The sequence below is a fragment of the Symphodus melops genome (genome assembly GCF_947650265.1).
Source record: "Symphodus melops genome assembly, chromosome: 13".
In the NCBI taxonomy this organism is placed as follows: domain Eukaryota; kingdom Metazoa; phylum Chordata; class Actinopteri; order Labriformes; family Labridae; genus Symphodus; species Symphodus melops.
Window position 1 is genome coordinate 25814553 of NC_136703.1, and position 18357 is coordinate 25832909.

General features: G+C 46.2%; 2 protein-coding genes across 4 annotated transcripts; both read right to left on the reverse strand.

Annotated features, from left to right (window-relative positions):
* Nucleotides 1–467: 467 nt before the first annotated feature.
* On the reverse strand, nt 468–4910 carry LOC306834625 (polymeric immunoglobulin receptor-like). The gene is made up of 6 exons (XM_079360668.1): nt 4335–4910; nt 3367–3696; nt 2546–2686; nt 1683–1781; nt 1482–1522; nt 468–1378 (listed from the first exon to the last, which is right to left on the reverse strand). Exons 1-6 carry the CDS (start codon nt 4603–4605, stop codon nt 1250–1252), a joined length of 1011 nt encoding a protein of 336 aa, XP_079216794.1. The 5' UTR covers nt 4606–4910; the 3' UTR covers nt 468–1249.
* Nucleotides 4911–6654: 1744 nt separating this feature from the next.
* On the reverse strand, nt 6655–18226 carry cdk16 (cyclin dependent kinase 16). 3 transcript variants are annotated; one of them, XR_013780345.1, is made up of 18 exons: nt 17875–18226; nt 17153–17347; nt 16305–16457; nt 14962–15074; nt 14324–14452; nt 14120–14176; nt 13522–13636; nt 13301–13395; nt 13152–13214; nt 12897–13020; nt 11621–11741; nt 11439–11536; nt 11240–11345; nt 11068–11110; nt 10837–10927; nt 10499–10573; nt 8835–10349; nt 6655–8788 (listed from the first exon to the last, which is right to left on the reverse strand). XR_013780345.1 is itself a non-coding variant. In XM_079358642.1 (17 exons), the coding sequence occupies exons 2-17, from the start codon at nt 17274–17276 to the stop codon at nt 10312–10314; spliced, it is 1545 nt and encodes a 514-aa protein (XP_079214768.1). In that variant the 5' UTR covers nt 17277–17347; nt 17875–18226; the 3' UTR covers nt 6655–10311. The 3 variants fall into 3 exon arrangements, 2 of the variants coding, with proteins under 2 accessions (XP_079214768.1, XP_079214769.1); XM_079358642.1 differs by having other exon boundaries at nt 6655–10349; XM_079358643.1 differs by lacking the exons at nt 16305–16457; nt 17153–17347; nt 17875–18226 and adding an exon at nt 15793–15834 and having other exon boundaries at nt 6655–10349.
* Nucleotides 18227–18357: the final 131 nt, after the last annotated feature.

The following is an 18357-nucleotide window of genomic DNA, read 5'->3' on the forward strand; positions in this document are numbered from 1 at the left end:
AAATATACTCCACAAAAAAAAGGGCCATTCGTTTGGCACTCACCGGTCTGGCGGCCTACTTCCTTTTTTGAGATAGTCCAGGGTGAATCAGGTCTCTTTTTGCGACGTCCGGTCCTCCCAACTCCAACACAAAAAACCCTGTTCAGGAGGAAACACCGCCACTTCCAAAAACACTTATTCCCTCATCTTCATCCAGTAAAAACCATCTCTCCTCAGCCACACCGTCCCTCTGCTCACTCCTCACCAAACCAAACCAAATCCCCCTCTCCCTTTGTTCACCTCTGCTCCGCCCCCTTCACACACCTGTGTATCCCTAGCTAATTAGGTCCTCACTCCAGGCACCCAGGCAGGGAGATCACACACACACACACACACACACAGGGACCTCCCTCACAGTAGTGGCCATGTCACAACACATTTAGAAACTGTTCATCGTGAACAGAAAGCATCACAGAAACACACACACAGATTTTCAGTCCTCACCTGATACGAAGCAGAAGAACAGAACAGGGTGCATGTTGATGGAGACGGTTCGTTAAACTGCAGGAGAGCGAACGCTTCATTCTTTTCAAACAGGAAGCTGTACGTCTGCCCCCTCCGTTTATCTGATCAATCAGGAAGATCAAGCTGCAGAGAAACATGTGGTCCACTATCGCTCACGTTGTGCCCTTAAGCAGCACCCACAGCGTGTTGATGACGTGAACACACGTTTTATATCAGTCATTTCATTTAACAACAATATGCAAACAGCAACGTAGTCATTTTAATATTACTTAGCAACATGTATTTCAGCACAGGACTTGCAAGTTTACTGGCTGGCAAGCTTCATGATTGGACAGCTGCAGTGCATTGTGGGGCAGTTTTCATGACACTGTGTTATTGTGAAATGTTTTTCAAAAAGGCAGAAAATCAAAAAAAAACAAAAAACATTGAATATGTTTTGAGTGCAAGAAAGAAAAAGGAGACAAAAGACGCATGAACACAAAAGATGAAAACAAATGATCTCCCTTTGTTTTGGTTTTTAAGCTGCAGTTCACCGTTAACGCTCATTATCATGTGCAATTACAACCAGTGCAAAAACTAAGCCACCGATAGGTCAGATTTCATTTTTGAAATCCTTGTGAAAATTTAGAGTAAAGGCCTCCTTCGTGTGAGGGCCGCTCTGCAGTCCATTGTTTGGGGGGAAATGTGAGATACAGAGGTGGGGAGCATTGGACCACTTGGCTCCTCGGTGTGAATCTGAACAGCCTCATGTGTGTCGAGGTGTGTGTTTGAGTGTAGAGTAGGTTTGGTCCTGGTCGCTGGTAGCCGGATTGAGGCTTTCGTAGATGGATTCCACAGATGAAGAGACTGGAGGATTGTTCCCGAAGTGTGGAATCTGAAACACACACACAGGTTTGTGCACGATGAGTGAACTCTGCTGCAGAACTTCACCTTCAACGTGCAGCAGTGACAGCAAGCAAAGAGTTAAAGGACGTCACCTCCATGTTCATGCCGTCCCTGTCCCCACCGCTGGTCGAACCTGTGAAACAGAAACGTCTTTTTCTTTTCATTCAGTCATTGAGATTCTTTGGCCTTTCCGAGTAACGTAAGTTAAACTAGTTTCTTGCTCGCAGTTTCTTTGGGTGAAAATGAGACATTTGAGTTTTTTTTGCTGTAGTTCGTTCTCTCTGTTGCCTCACCGTCACGTCTGGTGGTCCTGGTAATACAGACCACGGTCAGCGCCAGCCCCAAGGCGAGGACAAGGACGACGAGGATTACAACCACATACAGCAGCCCATCTGTGTGACGTGACGGAGGAGACAAAGGCTGCTTCTTAGACAGTTGATGACTCCACATGCAGAGTTAATATTTAAAATAAACATAAAGGTACCTGTGCCCCTAAACCCGACTGATAATCTCCCACCTGGCCCTTCAGTCAAGCTCCTTTGTTCCAACAGCAGTCAGATATTTTTATCTTAATAAACATGTTTTGTTGCGGCTCTGAATCTTGAAAGACTGAACTATTAACGAGAATTGCAATAATATCGCGGATATGATAAAACAAGACTTTCTAACCGCAAAGGATGCGAGCAAGCGAGAATGAGAAGTCCCCTCATAACGAAAAATAGAAATGATGCTCTTCAACCTCGGACCTGTTGAACAACGGTCTCAGGTTTAATCAGAGCCTGGTGCTATTGTGTAAAAGAGGAGCAGTACGTCCGCCGTGCGGAGCTACAATTCTTATTTTTTCAAGAAGACACCTGACTTGCTACCTCACAAACACCTGTTGTTTAGTAGCATGGCTAAATGCAGACAGGCGGCGTGTCATATAAGCCCAGCACTGACCTACATGGTTGTTAGCATAGCGCCACATGAACGTTATTAAAACGGCATGGAGAAATGACTCCGGGAATAACAGAGTTCATCAGGAGAGATTCGATGCCTCTCAGCACGGAGACTGAGTGGACCAGGCTCCAGGTTGTATCTGATAATTGGTAAGTTAATTGTGTGAGTGTATCTGTATGAAGGTCAGTTTTTGGCGATGGAGTTTCAACCATCATACCTGATTTAGTGGTTGAAGACGGATGGGGGATAGTAGGGAACGTGACCAAAGGTGCGGAGCTGGAACTGTCCTCTCTTGCTGGTGTGGTGGCTGATGGGACGGGTGTAGAGGATTGAAGGTCTGGTGTCAAAGTGGTTGGATCTTTAAAAAAAACAAAACAACCCATCAAATGCTGAATGAAAAAAGGCAGCAGGCACACAAACGGTTTGTCCAGATGCATTAAGCAAAAGAGGTGGGACATGATAATTTGTCTTTAAAGGACCAATCAGAGAGCTGCTCTCTTCCTCTCTGATCAGACAGCCAATCAGAGAGCTGCTCTCTTCCTGTGTGATCATGAAGGAAACCTGCTGTGTTGAAGCTTCTCTGACAACAATGCAGCAGCCAGTATGTCCTCCTTCTAACTTTAGATTCTGCTCCTGAATGCTCTGGATCTGATTGGACCAGAGAAGGTAGGCGGGGCTTTGAAGGCCGTTTTGGACGCCCCTGGGTTTGCCAGATATGAGAGCAGTTATCAGGTGAACAGGTGTTGCAGCGATGGAAGCGGGCAGTGGAACTGCTTCAGATAGAAGTGATTGTACCCGAGCTAAAAAGCCTCTGCATGTTTCTAATAAGCTCCAGCAGCAGAAAGCTGCTCAAACTAGGATCAATGTTGGAGATGAAACATAGAGAGAGGCTTTACCTAATGCCTATCAACAAATACCTGCATGCAGGTGCAAACTACAACCTGCTTCCTGATATCAATTATCTCAAGTAGCAGGATGTAAAGAAAGTCAGTGTTCACAGTGAGATACTTCAAAAACACTTAAAGGGGGGAAACTCACCGTCTCGGACAATGATCTCAAAGGTCTCCAACGTCTCTTCAAAATGTCCCTTTCCATACCCACAACTGTACCGTCCTGAGTCAGACTCGACCAGCTGTGAGATGCTCACATACAAAAGCGCTGCTCCCGAAATAGGTATGTATCTGAAGTCATACCTGTCAACATGCACTGTGTAATCAGGGTTTATAACAGGGATGTTCCTACACTTCTGAGGAGTGCAAAGAAACACATGGTTTACAAACGTGTTTCTGTAAAGGTAGCATTGGACTACGATATCTCCTCCAGGTCTCGCATACAGGGGCTCTTCTTTCTGTCTTCCATTCAATAAGGCTGCGAAAAACACAAAAACATCAGTGTCTGAACTTCCTGCAGCAAATCACAATCATTATTTCATATTTCAGATCTAACCAAGCGTCAAGTCAAACTAAGAGCTGTGGCTGGCTTTAAGTTCAAGTACAATAACCGTATTCAATATTTTATAGATATTTTTCGTCATGTAAAATTTCTTATTTCTGCCAATTAAAAAAAACAAAAACATCCTGACAATGAAACATGAGTAGAATGGAGGGGGCGTGGTCAGGCAGCTCATTTACATATTTAAAGCTACAGACACAGAAACAGCCTGTTCTGAGCAGAGAGGGGGCGTGGTCAGACACAGCTCATTTACATATTTAAAGCTACAGACACAGAAACAGCCTGTTCTGAGCAGGGCTGAAATAGAGGGGTTTATAGACATGATCAAATACAGGATCAGAGTGGATTTACAACAACACACTTCACACACGTGATGAAGAGGAGCGAGGACACTGATTTCACCTGAAGAAGAGGAGGAGGTCATGTGACCCATAAAATTGTTGTGGTCGTGCACAAAGTGATCGAACAAGAAAACGATCAATGAGCAGTTAACGGAGAGAGATTTTTTTTAAACAACAAAGGAAACGTCTTCAGGGTTTTTAGTCAAAACTCACCATCCACAACAAATAAATCCATATAATTAAATGTAGCTGATGATACAGATGCACCCACAACACACTTGTACCGTCCAGAGTCAGACTTGGTCAGCTGTGAGATTTTCACCACAACACTTGCTGATGAAGTTCTTCCACTGCCGTCCCATTCAATGCTGTATCTTCCTCTCCAGGCGCTGACGTCAGTTGTTTGTACGAGGACGTCTTCTGGTTGACAGTCGTTTTTACAGAAGAACTTTCCACTGGAAGCCCAGGAATAGGGGCAAGACATGGACGCCTCTTCTCCTACAGTGTATGAATAGATAGGAATCTTTTGATCTTCTGGGGGATACGTGTTTCCATCCTGCAGAGCTGTTAACACGAGGAGCAATCATTAGGTCAAACAAATCGCATTATTTCTGGAAGCAGTGATCTACTGTTTGCACACCTCTGACGGGCTGCTGTTTGAGTCCACTCAGTAAATGAACCTGAAAACAACAGATGGCAGCAGTTTGTTCTTTGTTTCCTGCTAACATCGTTCCTGAGTTTGGTTTAATTTGAGGAGGTCCCAACTACTCTGAGGCCCCGTTTACACGGAGACGCATCGAAAGGACTCCACTCCGGATTCGAAGTACAGACCGTCTACACGGCAGGTCTTGCCTGAGTGAAAACGATGTAGTTCTCACGCCCGGCCAGTAGTGGGCAGTGGAACTTTACAACGCGATATGCTCGACACTCACCAGTATAACCACTTGCGAAAGGTTGAACAATGTGCTGCAAGTGTTCGATGCTCTTTGGGCGGCGACACACACGATGTATCATATCAAGGTTCAGTTTATACAACGCGAATAGCTGCTGAAGCACATAGCACAAGCGAATCCGCCGCCATTGTTGTTTATGTTTTTTTCTCGACTACTGCGCATGTCCAAATGTATGGGGGGGAGGTGTGGTGACGTCATCGCAGCCAGAGAGTTCGCTCCGTTTCGTTCACATGGCTGCGATACGCCCCCCCCCCTCCCCCGTATTCGTTTTGCTCCACTCTGGAGGTCGAATTCAAAAGCTTGCGTTTTCACCCCCGTGAAACACCGACGCCGTGTGAACGAAAGGCCGATCCCATGCTCCACTGTTTCGTCTTACTGTCACAGCGTCTCCGTGGAAACGGGGACTTACAGTGAATGAAACCAAACTTGGGTTCTTTTCATCCTCACAGATGGCAAACAAAAGGAACTGTCCCAGAATATTCTTTCAAAAGATGGTTGTGAAATTGACTTTACGTTAAATTCTTACTTGAGGACAGCTCGGCTCTCAGGCAGCACATTCAGTATGTTGCTTCATTTTACTACAGAAATGCCTGTGGCTGGTTTGTTGCTCATTATACATTACCTATCTCTTTTCTCCCTGACTTCTGACTCGATCCTGTCTCTAAATAAAAGGCCCAAAAAAATCAACACTCAGTCGACCTATGGATCAAGACTTAAAAAACTGTAATAGTAATCTTTAAGCACTTCTGAAAATAAAAACACTAATGCTACTGATCAATGCCGAAAATAAAGATTTGTACCAAATAAAAAGAGACAAAATAACTATGAAAGTACTTACAGAGCAAGAGCACGCACATGAAAGTTTGATGGAAGTTCATGTTTGGTTTGAGACCTTAATGGTTCTTCTTCATAACTTGTATCTTTAAGTAACAGCATCCTTCCTCTAACCACAACGCACACACACTCCTTCTCTTCACTTTATCTGTCCTGCAGGTTTCCTGCTCAGTGAATTCAAAATGTTCTTCAACACCAGTTTGGGCTGCAGGAAGTTTATACATTTCTGCTCAAGGATCCATTCTTGGTGCGTCATTCTTTGAAATGCTCATCAGGTCTGTTCATCTCATTTCACAGCTATGCTGATGACGCATAGTTATATCACTCTATATTATAATCTAATCTCTACTCCACTCTCTCCATAAACAATAGGACATGGAGCGAGAAAACCTGTGTACACCCGAGCCCTTCCAGAGAGGGGGCGTGGTCAGACACAGCTCATTTACATATTTAAAGCTACAGACACAGAAACAGCCTGTTCTGAGCAGGGCTGAAATAGAAACAGGCTTTTTTTTGAATGGGTGTGTATGTGACTTCCTGTGCTTCTGCAGCCAGCCTCTAGTGGACATTCGAGGAACTGCAGGATTATGCACTAAATTTCCTTAAGACCAGAGGTCTCCCTCTGGGCGAAACCTCATTCACATCCCAAGCAAGTCTGGGACTTCTGCAGGACTGACGGGGTGCAGGACGGTGTCCCTCAGAGGGAAAGTTATCAGTGAAATAAGAAAGAAGAACAAACACTGATAATAAATAAAGAACTTTATTTTTTAATATGCTGTAAATATATCCAGAAAACATGTTGTAAACATAATCGTACACATTAACTAGATATACTTTATTTTTCATACTTGGACTGATATTTCAAGTATGCAGATCTGTACGAGCAGATAAGTCGCAGTGCGTTCACGGCAGATGGAAGAAGAAACGGCATAGTGAGTAATTTGGAAGGATTGATCATGCAGTGCTGTATGTTACAGACAACTTTGGTATTGTGTTCACCAAAACAAAGCAGTTTTTTTATTTTTTTTTTAATTTCTTCGACAAAAGCAGAGAATACAGCGTCAGGTTGGATCAGCTCCAAATACAAAACTTTCCCTTTCAGCTCCTAAAGTTTTTCATTTGATAACAAAAAGAATTTGTTTCTGCTTTATTCCCACGTTTATTCCCTCGGAGTGAAAACAAACTGATAATTCATCTCACTGATTAGAAGTGCTGACAGTTTGATTTTTATCTCAACAGTAACGTCCGATAATTTAACCCTGAATGCATCATCGTCAGTAATCAGCTGTTGAAGTTTTTTTCTGGAATGATCTGAAGCCAGCCTCTCATCTTCTAATTAGAGTATTGCTGATTAACATCATTTGATTTGTGACGCCGTACAAAGTCAGACGTCTCACTCTGACACGTTATTAGCATCTCTTTATTGGAAGAATGTGCGACTTTCTGATTCCAGTGGATGTCGCCCCCTTGAGCACCAGCATAAAACCAAAACAAACCGCTGTTAGGCCACGCCTCCTCCATACTTAAGCCTTCGCTCTCCTTCAGTAACACACCTCCAACCTCTCTCCACTCGTGTTCACACAAAGGAGTGGAAAAGTGCAATCGGAAAAAATCATCCTGACCTTGAGGTTCAATCTCCTGTGTCCTGCGTTGTTGTGTTAATGCTAATGTTAGCGCTCTTTAGCTAGCTGGTAGCTTCATGTAAACCGACACAGAATGATGTAAAAACTCTTCATCAAATAATCAGTGAGTATGTTCTTCTTCTTCTTGACTCAAACAGCTTTTATACACAAGGGGAGGAGCCGGCCGTCCCGTCCATGTAAACACAGCTCTGACAACAACACAGCCAGCAGGACTTCAGCTTCTCCCTCACACACACATTTACACAGGACACACTGGAGTTATGATTTCGAACATTCTTCCCTTAAAGCTTCTCTGCACAGTCACCGGTGTCACCGTTGGCTCGTGAGGCGTTTTGCATGGTTTCTTGTTTAGTTTGCATCCATCAGATCTGAACCCGACCCTGAACCAGGTTTACTGCTTGATCTGGCTCACTTTGAACGAGCAGTATTCGACGTTTGCTTTGAGATCTAAATGCCGTTTTCTGAAGAGCGACACAGCAGATCCAAACGTGCGTGTAAAAATAAATATCACTGTAAACTACTTACATGTCATCAGCTTTTAGATACATTCAACAATCATCATAAAATATGAGCAAACAAACTATGTTTCTCTTTGACTCCGCCCCCTCTTACATCACTTCCTTCATTCAGAGTAAAACTAAACCTTCAGAAACTCTCCTCTCTCTGATTTAAATCTGTTCATGCTTAGCAACAAAAAAATTAAAATATGAACCACAAACATTTCTGAGAACTGATTAAAAGAAAAACCTGGTTTCTCATATTTTGCACTTTGTAAATGCTCCGGTGGTTTGTTGAACTGCACGCTTGAAGAGCTCCGCCTTCATTCATCGTCTGATAATGAAACATCAAGAACGTGCGTCTTTGTAACCTCCCATATGCAAACACGTAGGTACGTGTGATGTGATTTTTACAGCAGATTCCTCTCGACTCAAACACAGTAAACACCGATCAATCATTAAAAGTCCGTCATCGTTATTTCTCTATTGCTAATAAATCTCCACAGCTACAAAATAAACATTTACATCTGCATCAACATCGGTGCGTTTTAAAAAAATATAAACACTCCTAAAAAATAAGTGGATCAGAACTTTTGTCTGAAATGACAAGTCGAGAAAAAAAAAAAAAAAAAAAAAAAAAATCTCCAACCTCCAATCACAAACATGCCACACCCTCCACCCGTTACAGGCCACGCCCTCCACCCGCTACAGGGCACGCCCCCACATATTACAGGCCATGCCTACCACACATTACATGCCACACCCTCCACCGGTTACAGGCCACACCCTCCACCCGCTACAGGCCACGCCCTCCACACATTACAGGCCACACCCTCCACCCGCTACAGGCCACACCCTCCACCCGTTACAGGCCACACCCTCCACCCGTTACAGGCCACGCCCTCCACCCGTTACAGGCCACACCCTCCCCCGGCTACAGGCCACGCCCTCCACATATTACAGGCCACGCCCTCCACCCGTTACAGGCCTCTCAAAGACACCTGGGCTGTTTTTGAAACCGCCTACGACATTCTGCCGAACAAAGCTCATGCCCAGCAAACCTCCAAAGGGAGGCGTCCAGGAGAAATCCTGATCACTGTTTTATTTTATACTGTAACTTCTTTCCAAATCAGAACGACATCCGGGGAACTTTTGGCGTCCTGCGGATCTGTTTCTGCAGTTTGACCAAATCAGTGCGGACTACTCGATGAGAGGGCGGTTTCCAAAACAGCCTCGGGCTCTGAACGGCGGCGAGCAGTTAGCTTACAATGGGTTAACAGTTGACTGGTGGGGGGGGCTTGTTTTGACTGCTGAACAGGAAGTGGGTTTTTTAAACTAAATAACAGGAAACGATCTGTGAACTTTTCAAATTAAATAATTCTTCCACTGAGTCCTTTAAACACTTTACAGTATTAGTATATATCAACAGTATTATAGCATACAGTCTGAGTGTACACACACACACACACACACACACACACACACACACACACACACACTCATACACACACACACTCATACACACACATGCAGTACAGCAGAAACCAGTTGCACTCTTTCAGAATAAGAGTTTTGTTCAGCAGGTTTCTTTCAGAATAAAATGGCTTCTTCAGATTAATAATGACACTAACACTGACGTTTAAACTGCAGCAGCTCTGAACACGTTAAAAACACGTTAAAAACACGCTAAAACTCTGAGGTTATAAATGTGACGTTTCATCGCCTTCACTTTGAATTTGCTTCTGAAAAATCACTCACTTCCTGTCATATCGATGATGTCACAACCTTCACCTGTCTCTCCCGCGGCCTGCGACATCAACGGTCCATTTCTATGGTGTCATCACTGATGTCATGCTGGTCGGTCCATCAGCACGCTGCACCCTGCAGGTGTGACTGTATCCAGGTGTTTCCATGACAACGAGGCTGCTTCAAAGAATTCCGGACTTTTTCCAGGCATCCTGATTAAAGAGTTTTAAAAATCTGTGAAAAAGGAAGACAGACTTCACACCCACATCTCTCATGTGTGCAATAAACAAGGTCATTCATCGGGGTCGTGTGCTGTGGTGGATCTGTTGCCGTTAGCAACAACATGCTGTTTACTGATTGGACGAGTGGTAAGTCTTTATTGCGTCTGTCTGTCACACTTCCTGTTCCTCAGTGACGGTTTCTCCTCCAAAAAAGAGAGACAAAAAAAATTCTCTATTCTTCTTCTTATTATTATTATTATCCATCAATCATGTCCGACCCCGCCTGGTTGATGATGTCAGAAGAGCAGACTCCGCCTCCTGGCCGGACTATTCGCTGGAAGAAATAAAAACATTTTATACTTTCTATTTGGAGGAAATTTATTACAAACCTGCCGACTGAGTAGAACAGTTTAGGTCAGTGTGTGTGTGTGTGTGTGTGTGTGTGTGTGTGTGTGTGTGTGTGTGTGTGTGTGTGTGTGTTACCTGGCTCAGGTGGGACAGTCGGCCTGAGTGCCTCTTTTTCCAGTCGTATCTCCGGCAGACTGAAGATGGACGTTGCTGAAACAAACAGAATGTGTTGACACGTCTGTGATCTGATCTATGAGTAATAAAGCGCTGACTGGATCAGCGTTTTCAGCCAGCAGGGGGCGACACTGGTAACAATAAACCATTGTGGATAAACGAGTCTCTGACGCCCTCACGACTCGTGTGTTAACACCCGCCTGTTATCTGGATGTTAACGTGAACAGCCTCAGTAGTGACTTTTTGTGATGTCGTCAAACAGGGGCAAAGGTCATACAAGGTCATACATTCAAACTTACAGTCAGGAAGTGAGATCACACTGTTTCCAAGGTTACTGAAGTATCTATGTCTCATGGCTCCGTCCGCTGAGATCCTCTTCTTCCCTTCAAACTGCAGTTTGATTAAAGTTAAAAACAGACATGATGATGTCACTTCCTGTCCAGATTTCATCAGTCACCAGTTATATTACTGGTTTCTTTTTTTCAATATGATTATTTCCATTAGAAGAACTCAGTGAGACGTTTACTGACCTGCAGGAACTTTGACAACAGATCTACACCTTCACTGCTGAGCCTGAAGACACACACACACACACACACACACACACACACACACACAGTTTGCTTGTCAGTCGGCTGACTTCCTGTGTGTAACAAAGTGAGGTGCATGTTCATGACAGCTGTGTGTAGTAAAGTTGTGTACCTGGGAGTGTGTGTACTCAGTCGCTCCGCTCTGTACTGAGGGTAGTTGTACGTCACAAACTCGCCGTTTGAACTGATCCCAGGCCAGCTCTGCTCTGTGGGAGTCCCTGAACACAACACACACACACAAAACACATGAAATACACAAACTCTTAACACACACAGAGTTCAGGCGGGATACCAGAAGCTGATTGGCTCACCGAGCAGTTTGAAGATGAAGTGAAGCTCCTCCTCCACCGTCGAACCAGGAAACAGAGGACGACCTGTGGCCATCTCATAGAAGATACAACCGACGCCCCTTCAGACGGAGAGGGAGAGACAACGTCTATCAGGAGGTCAAAGGTCAAAGTTACAGTGTGATGATGACTCCAACAGGACTGACCACATGTCGATGTGGGTGGAGTAATCAGTGCTGCCCAGCAGGATGTCGGGCGGCCTGTACCACAGCGTCACCACCTCGTTAGAGTACGTCTTCGTCGGGATCGACTTCGCTCGAGCCAAACCTGAAACACACAAACACACCTCAGTGACATCATCACAGACTCTGCAACACCTGAATGACATCATCACAGACTCTGCAACACCTGAATGACATCATCACAGACTCTGCAACACCTGAGTGACATCATCACAGACTCTGCAACACCTGAATGACATCATCACAGACTCTGCAACACCTGGATGACATCATCACAGACTCTGCAACACCTGAATGACATCATCACAGACTCTGCAACACCTGAATGACATCATCACAGACCCTGCAACACCTGAATGACATCATCACAGACCCTGCAACACCTGAATGACATCATCACAGACTCTGCAACACCTCAGTGACATCATCACAGACTCTGCAACACCTGAATGACATCATCACAGACTCTGCAACACCTGAATGGCATCATCACAGACTCTGCAACACCTGAATGACATCATCACAGACTCTGCAACACCTCAGTGACATCATCACAGACTCTGCAACACCTGAATGACATCATCACAGACTCTGCAACACCTGAATGACATCATCACAGACTCTGCAACACCTGAATGACATCATCCATGAACCAGACCAGCTAAAGAGGTCTGTATAGTTCTGTTCTGGACTAAAGCCCTGTTTCCACCGAGCGGTCCGGCTCGGTTTGTCTCGGTTCGGCACGCATTTTGCGGCGTTTCCATAGACTAATCCCGGGAAATATTCCCAAATAACCGATCCGTACCATCCCACTTTTTGGGACCTTTCCGTCGGGGTTCCAAGAATATCGAGCCGACCCAAAAAGGCGGAGCTAAACACTGCAGTCCGCTGATTGGTCGAGAGAATCGTCACTTCCTGTGTGACATCGGCAAACAAAACACATGACAGTGACAGAGGAGATGAACTGCTGGATGTCTTCTTCGTTGGTTTTGTTTGTGTCGCGTTTTTCTCCTTTGTTGAATTTATTAGTTAGCGGTTAGCGGTTAGCTGTTAGCGGTTAGCTGCTATCATGCGATGCTATTACACAGCTGACTCGGCTATCGTCATCCGGCTTACACGCCGCCTACCAAACAGGGCACGGGTGTCTGTGGAAACACAAACAGGATCAGGCTGCTGTGTGAAACCTGATGGTGATCCTCCTTCTCAGTTAAAATCTTTAAACACGATCAAGTCGACTCACCAAAATCGGCCAGTTTCAGCTCCCCTCGCTCGCTGATTAACAGGTTTTGGGGTTTCAGGTCTCTGTGGAGAACTTTCCTCCGGTGACAGTACGACAAACCGCGAAGCAACTGGAACAGAAAGAGCTGAGAGACGAGTCCCCCAAAGTCAATAAAGACGGGAAAGGGGCGTGGCTTCATGAATAAAAGCATCAGGAAGTTATGGTTGCCATGGTGACCGAGCCACAGACAGTGTCAACCAATAAAAGTGTTCTCACTTTGACGTTGTGAACGTTGATGACGTTTCCACAGTCGTCCAGATACTGTTTCAGATCTTTGTCCTGAAAACAGAAAAAACATCAATACAGCCCAACAAAGGTGTGTGTGTGTGTGTGTGTGTGTGTGTGTGTGTGTGTGTGTGTCTCACCAGATACTCAAACACCAGGGTGAGGGATTTCTGCGTGTGGATGATGTCATGAAGCGTGACGATGTTGGCGTGTTTCAAATCCTTCAACAGGGACACTGAGGGAGAAAACACACGTTAACTTTACACACACACACACACACACACACACACACACACACACACACACACACACACACACACACAGTGTGCAGAAATGATGCTGTGTGTATGTGCTGTCAGACCTTCTCTGATCGCTGTACACGGAGCTCCTTCTTCATGCTCTAGTCGAATTTCTTTCAGAGCGACGAGATTCTCCGTTAGTTTACTTCGACCTTTATACACCGTGGCGTAAGTTCCCTGAGAGAGAGAGAGAGAGAGAGAGAGAGAGAGAGAGACGGGTGAGAGAGAGAGAGAGAGAGACAGGGGAGAGAGAGAGCGAGAGAGAGAGAGAGGGAGACGGGTGAGAGACGGGTGAGAAAGAGAGAGAGAGAGAGAGGGAGACGGGTGAGAGAGAGAGAGAGACGGGTGAGAGAGAGAGAGAGAGGTGAGAGAGACAGGGGAGAGAGAGAGAGAGAGAGAGAGAGAGAGAGAGAGAGAGAGGGAGAGAGAGAGAGACGGGTGAGAGAGAGAGAGAGAGGTGAGAGAGACAGGGGAGAGAGAGAGAGAGAGGGGTGAGAGATGGGTGAGAGACAGGGGAGAGAGAGAGAGAGAGAGAGAGAGGGGTGAGAGATGGGTGAGAGACAGGGGAGAGAGAGAGAGAGAGAGAGAGAGAGAGACGGGGAAGAGAGAGAGAGAGAGACAGGGGAGAGAGAGACGGGGGAGAGAGAGAGCGAGACTCACCTCTCCCAGTTTGTCCAGTTTGATGTACGTCTCCAGTTTCCCAAAACCAATCTCTGACTGCAAAGCGAGACAGACGGAAGGATTCACAGAAATGTTCTAAAACACTGAATATGTAAAAATCATTCAACTGGCGGCCATTTTCCTGTGACATCACACTGTTGTTTTTTTCATGAGCCGTACGAATGTTGGTGAATAGAAACAGACCAGAGACACTCGGCGCAGCCGCCTGCTGATTGGCTGATCGAACAGAGAAGGACCAATCACGTTAAACTTCTCCAGGTAACCGTCAGGAAGGCGAATATCAGCCGGCAACGACAGACGTTTATTTATGTCCTGAAAAAATGAGACAGAGACAGACAGGTGAGACAGACAGGTAGAGACAGACAGGTGAGACAGACAAGTGAGACAGACAGGTGAGACAGACAGACAGGTAGAGACAGACAGACAGGTGAGACAGACAGGTGAGACAGACAGACAGGTGAGACAGACAGGTGAGACAGACAGACAGGTGAGACAGACAGGTGAGACAGACAGACAGGTGAGACAGACAGGTAGAGACAGACAGGTAAAGAGAGACAGACAGGTAAAGAGAGACAGGTGAGACAGACAGGTAGAGACAGACAGACAGGTGAGACAGACAGGTAGAGACAGACAGGTAGAGACAGACAGGTAGAGACAGACAGGTGAGACAGACAGGTGAGACAGACAGGTAGAGACAGACAGACAGGTGAGACAGACAGACAGGTGAGACAGACAGACAGACAGGTGAGACAGACAGACAGACAGACAGGTGAGACAGACAGACAGACAGGTGAGACAGACAGGTGTTTAAGAGTGTGAACCTCAGAGGAGATTTTTTTGTTCCTCATCCGGACTCTAACTGGACTCTGAACTTCCTCTGATGAAGGATCACTTTCCCCGTCAGAACTCATCTTCACATCCTCATGGACGATCTCTGACAGTACACACACACACACACACACACACACACACACACACACACACAGTCATAAATCATTTCAGAAAAAAAAAAACATAGCAAACATCACAACACAGAAAAATGTTTTGTGTGTTTTTCCCCTCAGTTAAGTTCATTCTGCAAGTTCAGTTTGTACAGATACCGGGTCATGTGGGTCACAGTAGTCTTACCTAGGCGGGTCATGTGGGTCACAGTAGTCTTACCTAGACGGGTCATGTGGGTCACAGTAGTCTTACCTAGACGGGTCATGTGGGTCACAGTAGTCTTACCTAGACGGGTCATGTGGGTCACAGTAGTCTTACCTAGGCGGGTCATGTGGGTCAGGTAGTCTTACCTAGGCGGGTCATGTGGGTCACAGTAGTCTTACCTAGGCGGGTCATGTGGGTCACAGTAGTCTTACCTAGGCGGGTCATGTGGGTCACAGTAGTCTTACCTAGACGGGTCATGTGGGTCACAGTAGTCTTACCTTGACGGGTCATGTGGGTCACAGTAGTCTTACCTAGACGGGTCATGTGGGTCACAGTAGTCTTACCTAGACGGGTCATGTGGGTCACAGTAGTCTTACCTAGACGGGTCATGTGGGTCACAGTAGTCTTACCTAGGCGGGTCATGTGGGTCAGGTAGTCTTACCTAGGCGGGTCATGTGGGTCAGGTAGTCTTACCTAGGCGGGTCATGTGGTTCAGGTAGTCTTACCTAGGCGGGTCGTGTGGTTCAGGTAGTCTTACCTAGGCGGGTCGTGTGGTTCAGGTAGTCTTACCTAGGCGGGTCATGTGGTTCAGGTAGTCTTACCTAGGCGGGTCATGTGGGTCAGGTAGTCTTACCTAGGCGGGTCGTGTGGTTCAGGTAGTCTTACCTAGGCGGGTCGTGTGGTTCAGGTAGTCTTGCCTAGGCGGGTCGTGTGGTTCAGGTAGTCTTACCTAGGCGGGTCATGTGGGTCAGGTAGTCTTACCTAGGCGGGTCGTGTGGTTCAGGTAGTCTTACCTAGGCGGGTCATGTGGGTCAGGTAGTCTTACCTAGGCGGGTCATGTGGGTCAGGTAGTCTTACCTAGGCGGGTCGTGTGGTTCAGGTAGTCTTGCCTAGGCGGGTCGTGTGGTTCAGGTAGTCTTGCCTAGGCGGGTCGTGTGGTTCAGGTAGTCTTACCTAGGCGGGTCGTGTGGTTCAGGTAGTCTTACCTAGGCGGGTCGTGTGGTTCAGGTAGTCTTACCTAGGCGGGTCGTGTGGTTCAGGTAGGAGCTCAGGCTGCGTCCGAGGTTTCGTGGTTTGCGGCCGTACGACTGAAGAAGAGACGTCACCGATGAAGAAGAACCTCGAACCTTCAGAGAAGAAGAAGAAGAAGAACCACGACGAGACGACACCTCTGTTGTTATGGGGGGCGGGGCATAAAGGAGAGATGATGAAGTGGGCGGGGTTTAGGTGTGAGTGAGGATGTTGATTGGTTGATTGAGTAGAAGAAAAAGAGAAGCAGGAAGAAGAAAGAGACGAGATCATTAATGTTTCTTTAATCTGAATAAAACTGTAACGACACTTTGACAACGATGAATCTAATAAGTTCAAATGGCCACTCAGTTAAACCAGTTAAACCAGTTAAACCAGTTAAACCAATCTGAAGTGGGAGTCAGTGGTGGTGGGAGCTGAATATGATTCCTTCTGTAGATTCAGAAACAACCTACTGGAACTGGTCCCAGTTTAACACCAGAGATAATCCCAGTTTAACACCAGAGATAATCCCAGTTTAACACAGTAACTGGTCCCAGTTAAAAAACAGAACTGGTCCCAGTTTAACGTTTAAAATGAACCCAGTTCAACAACAGAGTTGGTCCCAGTTTAACACAAAAACAGGTACCAGTTTAGCACCATAACAGCTTTAATCCCAGAACTGGTCCGTGTTTAACACAGAAACTGGTCCCAGTTAAAAACCAGAACTGGTCCCAGTTAAAAACCAGAACTGGTCCCAGTTTAACGCTGAACCTGAGGAAACACCTCGAGGAACGAGGTAACAGTGTGACGGCGATCGCACTGTTTGATAAAGGTCACCTGTTGTGTGTGTTTTACCTGAGTCACTGTGTGATGTCACTTCCTGGTTGGTTGTGTCACCCATTATGCTGTCCCCTCCCCCGGCCCCTCCTCTTCCCAGAGTGAGTGACAGCTGACGCTTGATCTTCCTCATCCTCTCCATGAGGGGGGCCCGGGGGGGCAGAGGGGGACGGGATGCTGAAGGGGGCGGGGCAGCCAGCCTGGAGACCACACCTGGACACACACACACACACACACACACACACACACACACACACACACACACAGGGTATGAGGGCTAGAATATCCCAATTAAACACCATGCAAATATGTTTCACTATAAAGACCTCCTGACAGTGAACACCTGGATGACAGGTCATCTACCTGCCAGCTAACAGGCTATTACCTGAATTACAGCGCAACCAGGTAATAGACGGACCCCAGAGAGTGAGTCCGTCTATGTTCTGCGTTCGTCTATGGGGCCCGTCTATTATCTGCGTTACGTTGCGGCACCGTCTATATTCTGCGTTTCTCCGTGGAGCCGTCTATGTTCTGCGTTTATTCTTTACACGGTTTGTGTATCAGTGAGTAAAGGACGGGCCCCGTCTATTTCCTGCAGTTAAAGCCATCAGCGTGTTATAAATAGCAGCGGAGGCGGAGCGGGTTTATCGGTGTAACGGCTCCTTCCTTCACGGTGGAATAAAACCGTGTCCCCCGCTGGACACCTGGAGGAGCCTCGGCGGGGTGTCCCTCTTACTCACCCGGGTGATTTGTCCCGGTCCGGCCCGGTTCGTTCTTGGCTCGGTTCAGGCTTTAGAGAGTGTCGGATCGCTGCGGCTCCCAGTAATCTGCAGCCATGTTGCTGCTCCGGTGTGTCCTCACCGACAGCACGGGAGTGACGTCACGGCACGGTAACCAGAAGACATAATGTTGATCACTTCGCACAGGTAATTAATAAACTGCTTCACCTGTATGACGTCACGAGTTTCAATCAAAATAATAAAAACAAAAAAAATGTGCAAATTAATGTAAAAAATGAAACTCAGACCAGAATAGGTGTGACGTGTTTTCTGTTCCAGTTGATGCTTTATTCATATTTTTTATTTTATTTTGAAGGTCATCAGGTGAGATTTAAAGCTGCTCACCTGTATTCAAAGAGGAGCTCACCTGTATGAGCAGCAGCACCTGTTGGTTCATTCACACGCCTCAATCCGTCATGTGATGTGAGAGCGCCACAAAAATGT

What these genes read in the sequence shown, in the direction of transcription:
- LOC306834625 (XM_079360668.1), bottom strand. Translation starts at nt 4,605, where the DNA reads ATGTCTTGCCCCTATTCCTGGGCTTCCAGTGGAAAGTTCTTCTGTAAA. An exon ending in GGATTTATTTGTTGTGGATG is followed by an intron (nt 3,697 to 4,334) that starts GTGAGTTTTGAC and finishes TGTTTTTCGCAG; the next exon opens with CCTTATTGAATGGAAGACAG. An exon ending in TGAGATCATTGTCCGAGACG is followed by an intron (nt 2,687 to 3,366) that starts GTGAGTTTCCCC and finishes TTTTTTTTAAAG; the next exon opens with ATCCAACCACTTTGACACCA.
- cdk16 (XM_079358642.1), bottom strand. Translation starts at nt 17,276, where the DNA reads ATGGAGAGGATGAGGAAGATCAAGCGTCAGCTGTCACTCACTCTGGGA. An exon ending in GACATCACACAGTGACTCAG is followed by an intron (nt 16,458 to 17,152) that starts GTAAAACACACA and finishes CCATAACAACAG; the next exon opens with AGGTGTCGTCTCGTCGTGGT. An exon ending in GGCTGCGCCGAGTGTCTCTG is followed by an intron (nt 14,177 to 14,323) that starts GTCTGTTTCTAT and finishes CTCGCTTTGCAG; the next exon opens with TCAGAGATTGGTTTTGGGAA.